This window comes from Notothenia coriiceps, unplaced genomic scaffold (assembly GCF_000735185.1).
Source record: "Notothenia coriiceps isolate Sejong01 unplaced genomic scaffold, NC01 NC01_scaffold00021789, whole genome shotgun sequence".
Lineage (NCBI taxonomy): Eukaryota > Metazoa > Chordata > Actinopteri > Perciformes > Nototheniidae > Notothenia > Notothenia coriiceps.
The window spans coordinates 5,652-12,938 of NW_011354490.1; the positions used below are offsets into that span (position 1 = coordinate 5,652).

General features: G+C 40.5%; 1 protein-coding gene across 1 annotated transcript; it reads right to left on the minus strand.

The window, feature by feature from the left end:
- Window positions 1-2,593: 2,593 nt before the first annotated feature.
- Window positions 2,594-4,855, minus strand: LOC104953475 (cadherin-3-like; the record flags this gene model as incomplete). Its single annotated transcript, XM_010780426.1, has 3 exons — window positions 2,594-3,594; window positions 4,241-4,384; window positions 4,706-4,855. Coding segments are annotated over 3 exons (513 nt in total), but the record flags the coding sequence as incomplete, so codon positions are not given.
- Between the last annotated feature and the right edge of the window lie 2,432 nt (window positions 4,856-7,287).

Sequence of the window (7,287 nt, forward strand, 5' to 3'; positions counted from 1 at the left end):
GAAGCTCTTCTCTCTGGGGGACGTGCTGGGCTGCCTGCGGCCCCCCGTCAGTGACCTGGAGCTATCATGTCCTCTGTAGACCTCGGCACAGGTGGAGCTGATGTGGCTCCCAGTAGTTGCATGGAAAGACTGGCTAATGGACTAACACCTGCTGTGTGTCACACTGTGACACCTCCACCCTCGGGAGGGTCTTTGGCTGGGGATGTTTGGGATGTACACAACATCAGCACTTGGAAAAGTAAAGGAAACATTTGTTAACTTCCCAAAAAGAGTGGTTGGTTCAGCCTAGTGAATCAAAGACAGCCAGTAACTTTTTTGTAACCGCTTTAAATGCCAGCTTGGGGATTACAAAGTAAAAGCCTGAACTAAAGAAAGAGACGGGCACGTTCTTCCCAAGTGGAAATGATCCAAAAGATCATGATGGATATGGGAAAGAGTTTTAAAAAAGGGAAGTCCAAATGGAGAAGAACGTTAAGGGAATCCAACCCTCCTGACATACAGAGCAGTGAAGATGGACCATTCTGGACCCTGGAGTATGGCCAATATTTGTATTTATTCCTACATTTTATTTATATTTGTATATGAAAACTACAGTGTGTTTAACCCTCCCTATTGTTTAAAATGTATACAATTACATTTCTTTCAGCATGACATATGATTAATACCTGGCCTGACTCCAGCATTACAAAAAGAGAATCGATGTCATTTATTTTAACAGAAGCTGTTCTCAAATAAAACACATCGAAGACATTCATTGAAATACAATACACATGGTTGTATGTTTATCTATGATATTATATTGATCTACTTTATCATAATTTAATGCAGAAAAATCATATTGTCACTAAATGATCATTTGCCAGCGGGAGGTATATTTTGCATTTACATGACAGTAAATGAATATATAAAAGCTAATATATCATTTATATTACTATTTTAAATATTTCATAACCAGGGTACAAATATTGCCTATTGTACTTTTGACACTTGAACAATCTTAACAGATTCAATAGTAAAGTTATTTTTATTATCGATAAAACAAAGTTAAGATTGTGCACGTAGAGCAAAAGAAACAGAATGTATTCATATTCTGTCACTTTGCCGTCGTATTAAATAAAACTGACACTGTTAGGATATCAAAACAAAATGTTAGAGAATGACTTTAAAAATGACTGTTTCATATATTGTTATAATGCCATCTGCCATCTGTAAAGCACACTGGGAAGAATCCAACTAGGGTCTAAGCTGAGGAGAGCTGCAAAAACTTTGGTCAAAAGCTCAGAAGAATAAAAGAAGTCACAGAAGCAACAAGAATGGACAAAGGCAAGTTCAACCAACCTCTGCAAAACCACTGACACGGAGAGTTTCTTTATGAGAGACTGTCAGTTCGCTGTGGTTCTGCTCAAAGACAGCTGTGGACTGTATGGACCTGCATCAGTCTGCACGAGAGGACATCAGCTAAGGTTCCACGCCAACAATACACCAGGATTCATTCATAATTATGATAAAAAATAGTAGATGCCACTTAATCATTTATTTGTATTAAATGAATGAAAGCCAGAACGTTGAAACCATATAATATAGGGGATCAAGTTCAAAGGACCCTTACACTATTCCTTTTATTCATTCCTGTGTTCATACTTCCATCAAGATTTCAAAGGAAAGTTAGATTTCTAAATCTATCTACCTTCCAGGCAGTTACTCATTTGCAAACATTTGAATTTTGTATACATTTCTTTTCAGCAACTAGAATCTTACTTTTGCATTCTTTACAGTAAACAAAGCTTTAAAAAAGTACAAGTAGAACCTGTTTTAAGCATCCACCTTCACATGCACACACAGGTGAGTGTGACATGAAGAAATCTACATCAGCAGGTGGCTCTGACACGGAGAGACATGTTTGTTTGGTTTTTGAGGTGGATGGTTGAAAATTACATTAATTATAAACATTACATTGCCACGAGCAATGTTTGGCCTTTTATGAAGCATTCTTACTTTGAAGTGTATTTGATTCTCTTGTTTTACAGGTACCGATTTGTAAATGTTTTATTTTATGTACGTTACATCAAGATTGATTTTCATATGATCCTCTTTAGCTACTGTATCTAAAAAAAATTCCTGAATTGTTTTAGTTGCACAACTTTTACATTTCAAGCATGTTGTGAAAAATAAGAAAACATTTGTAAAGCCAGTTTCATACTTCCTGCCCGGAGGCGAGGGCTGCTGTGACTAAACCTACCTGTGTGGCTGACGTTCATTCAGGTTATCGTAGTGAGCTGTACATTGCGTACCATTAGCTGGAGAGGAACCTGGAACTCTGTGCCGTTTCTAGCGTCACCTCACTGGGATCTGACAACATGCTCATCATAGATGGACACATCTGGGTTGAAGTGAACATGGAAAGTCCTGTGTAGCTGTCTGAACTGCGTTCTCAAAGGAATTCATTGAAGAAAAGCACTATGCTCATCTCACAAGAGAAGTGAAGAACCTGCACTCCTTCTGTCATCACTGCTGCTTTGGTGTACATTAAGAATGTCGGATGCGTTTTAGTGAAAGATTCATTTCCATCAGTGAAACAAATAACATTCACAAATCCATTGTTTTAAGATAACTTTATAAAAAAATTCAAATAACAAAGCATTTGCAATAAAGTAACATTGGAGGTTACAGCAAAGTGTTTTGACATTTCAATGTAATAAAGATGTCAACTGAACAGACACTTGTCAAACATTTTAAAAAGCATTTATTTAGAACTCATTGAGCACACCCTTACAGGGTTATGTGGCGCAGGCTGCTACCTGGATTTCCCCTTGATCATTTGTGATTTCATTCCTCAAACAGAAATACAAAACAATGCAATTTAACTGAATCAGTAGTACCAACTCCATAAAAATTAAATAAAAAACGGGAAAAATATTAAGTAACATACATGCCAAAATTATAGAAACATTAACAGCGCAAATGCAAGCATCTGTGTACGTCTCCAGTGTCATCAGGCAGCGACAACACGGAGACAAATCTGCACAAAATCCAGAAAGGATCACAGAGACTGATGATGTGGCTCCAGGATTCAAAGAACAGAAATAAACAAAAAGCAGTTGGTCTATAGTCTAGAACTAAACAGGGATCCAACAGACATGCGGAGCGAGCCCAACAGTTCTAAATGGGGAACTCATGTTTAGGAAAAGAAAGTCATCCTTTGGCTCCTTTGCAGCGGCTGGACAGGACTGCTCCATCTCCCCACAGAGGAACATCTGTGGGCTTGTCTACTCTTTCCCTGGGATGCAGTCATTTATCAGTTCATGTTACATCAATTTTACATTCACAGAGCCATATGTGCATCCACCTATCCTTATCATTAGTTCCAAAGTTGTTTTACAGCATATCATCATCATCTTCTCCTCCTCCGTACATGTCGGCCAGCTTCTTGAAGCGGGGCCCCCAGTCACTGAGGCAGTCGTAGTCCTGATCCCCGCTGCTCGACGAGTTCAAGGAGGAGAGGCTTCCCGCGTCCGATCCGCCTCCCTCATAGTCAAACACCAGCAGGGAGTCGTAGGGGGGGGCAGTGGGGTCGTTGTCGGCGGCCTTCAGGTTCTGAGAGGAGCAGAGGATACATGTCGTCATTTAAAAAGGACTGGCTTATCTAAAGCCAGTTGAGTAGCACTTGAAATGTTTTAGCTCTATGAAACCTGATGTACTTATATGATTCAGTTTTCTTCAAGTTTGTATTTTGTTGGTGTTACGCACTTATTGTAAGTCGCTTTGGATAAAAGCGTCAGCTAAATGTAATGTTAACAGAACTTATTATAATTTGTTTATGTATTTATAGCACCGTTACGCAAGGAACGATTCAAAAATAGAGGATGATGCAACAATTGTCAAACCATATACGAAAAATCCTGCTGTGAAAGGACCCATCATTTGGAAGAAAGAAAATGCTCTCGATCAGAATCTAGAATTATAAATGTGGTAATATCTTCCTAATTTCAAACGGATATGTACTTTCCCTATCTAATACACTGTTTTATAAAAGCAGCAGGGTTTCCCACGCAGACATTACTTCATACCGTCATGGTATAATTATAGCTGCCCAACTCAGTTTAAATAATAAAATATATTTTTGAAATCGGTCATAGACAACGACCTATGTCGGCCTCCACCTGGTGGCGGTGTGGTGCTACTGGGGAAAGGAGGCAGAGCGTGGAGCAGTGCTGAAACAGAGCTTGAACGTTAGACTCACATCCACAATGAAGTTTCCGATTTCATCTGGGTTGGCGGGGCGGGGCCGGTACAGAGGAGCCGGCATGAAGTTTGGCAGCACGTCGTCTCTGATGACGTCGGGCCGGTTGTCCAGACCGCGGTGGAGAACACCCAGATCATAGTCCTGGGGGGGGCACAGGGAGGGGTTTAAACTAAAGATAATGAAGCTTTCATAATAAACTTATTTATATTTTTAGATGGAACATGCTGTATTCTACCCAACCGTCATACTTCATAGTGCTGTGGCAGTTATATACCATGATATGGCAAATGTATGAAAACGACATTGAATAAAGTGTAAAGGAATAAACAGTTTGAATGTTGATTATATTATTATAAGTAATACTTTTCAGAGTGAAGTATTGTCCTTTTTACATGACTTCATTTATTGAACCTGACTGAGCCCTGTCAGAAATAAATGGAGCAAACCTCTGTCTTCATTTACCTGATCGTCCTCTCCGCCTCCCTCTTCATCGTAGTAATAGATGTTGTCTCGGATGTCGTCGTCCTGCAGTAAAGGTTCCTTCTGCTCGCCTCCTCTCCGTCTCGCAAACAGAAGCAGCAGCAACACCAGCACTGAAACCACAGAGCACAAACAATATTACAACACAGCAGAACACATCACCACCATCATACTGACTCAGACATTTAAAAAAGGAGACATGCCGCTTATGGCGCTTTTCCACTGCAGGACCTAGCACAGCTTAGTACGGTATGGCAGTGTTAATTTTGGAAGCTTTTTTTTTTTTTATTTAGTCTTAAGACGAAAATGGTTATTAGTTTTAGTCACATTTTAGTCATTTCTATCCTTCATAGTTTTAGTCTAGTTTTGGTCGACGAAAAAAATTACATTTTAGTCAAAATGTTTTCTCTCTTTAAACCAATTCAGTTAGGCAAATACAGGTTTCTGACATTGTTATCAAGGTGACAGCATCAAGTGTTGAAATTCGTAAAGCAACATTTCACTCTCTTAAGACTTAACTTGTGTAATATCTAGGGATGGGTATCGTTAAGGTTTTCTACGGTACTACTAGTCTTATCGATACTGCTTATCGATCCGGTACTTTAACAGTATTCTTGTATTTACTTTGTTATTTTTTTTAAAAAGGAAAAACAAATTGTTAACCCAATTAATTGCTTTATTTAAATGTGAAATAAATGAAATTATGTTAAAATATTGTACTGTACTTGAGTAAAATGTTGAGGTACTTGTACTTTACTGGAGTATTTAAATGTTTTGCCCTCAGTCATCAGCAACAGACGAGAGAGAGTCACCCCGAACACAGCCCGCCGAAGTCGCAGACTCTCCTCGTTCCTATGTACAGTAGAAATTTTTCCTGACGAATAGATTTCGGTCAACTCATCGTGAACTTTACAAAATCGTACTAGAGTGGACTCTGAAGAGCAGGTAAAGAGAACCGTAGATAGAACAACCAGGTGATAACAGTTCAGACACCTATTTTTCGCACGTCGAGTAGTAGTTAGTAGCCAACAAAGCATAAATATCGCGGAGAGCAATGAGCCTTGCTAGTAGAGTCACGTAGCGGTTTGCATAGTTTTCGGACTGTGCACTTTCCTGGTACGCTGTAAAGACATATATGACGAGTATGAGGAGAGCTAAGGCGTGTCTGCTTAATATTTCACACCATTATAGAAGGATTAAAGTTGGCCTATCATGAAAGGGATAGATATGTGACAAAATATTTCGTCGTCCCAAGGTGCGTCTTGTAATGAAGTATGGCAGTCCATTTAATCGACGGGTGGTCAAATTATTATTTTATATAAACTTTAGCCGTATCTGTTGCTGGATCAGCCGAGGTGGACCACCGCCACACCACGATGACCATTTCCTCCTGTCTCGCACCCTCGTCACGACTTTAGTCTCGAAACTTGCAATCTGAGTGTAGGTGTTACTTCAAAGGCTAAAGTAGACCCAACCGCCCGCCCCGGCCATGTCTCCTCGGCCGTACTTCAAACCGTCGTGCAGCAGAGGACTACTGCAGCCCAGGCGCAAAGGTCTGGCTCGCCAGACGAGTGTGGGTAGAGTACGCAGACCCGACGCACGCAGTCCCGCCACACGCACTGCTCCCACTTCGGCCGTATTTGCAATATATAAAGGATATCGTCATCCGGCGCGCAAGTCGCTGATGTTTCTCTGAGACGTCTCCGCGCCTCGGTTGTCAGTTTCTGACATCCTAATATGAGATGTTCCGAGCTACACTCATTGTTTCGCTGAGCAAACCGCTAATCACACTATAACGCTAACACTGGTTACAACTAATTCTCATTCTGCATATGACAACATGTTTATTGTCGTCAATTTCCTTTGCTTTGTCAAACTTACACTTATAAATAAGTTTGTCGTGTCGGTTTTCTGCCTGTATTAAAGTATCGGAAGAACCATTCATATATACGTGTGTTGTAAATAAAGCTGAGGAGACTTGAGCACTTCGAGCAACCGGCAGCTCTTATGGTATCAGTGCTTGGTGTCGAGATAGATGTAGATCACATACAGGATAGCGTCCTCCCCGCGTTTTCATAGAACGGAGAGACGCTGAGAACATGTATATACGCTATTTATTGGCTACTCACACATCCGAGTTCTCAAGGAGTTCACGCATGCTAGGACAATATCTATTTGTAGTCTTATATGTAGATGGGCGGCACTATGCGAGACATGTCAGTGTGTCGTTTGTACTTCAGTCGTAACTTACTGCGTACCCAGGATCATGTCTGTAGTGTCTCTCGTGGTTTGTTATTATATAGACTAGTTGTGTCCGATCATTTGATGTAGGACTAGTAATTTCATCAGATGAGTTTCCGACTCGTTATGCCCGTGCTAACGAATCATATTTACTGTCTGTAACATTATACGTCGAATACGCGCGAAAGGTGACGTCCTGGATCGTGTGCGATCTGCCCCGCCTACCACATTACGAACACCTACACGTTTTCCAGAACTAATATAGTAAACTAATATAAAATAGTGTAGTGAAGTTCAGCGCGTAGACACTTCATCTCGATTCC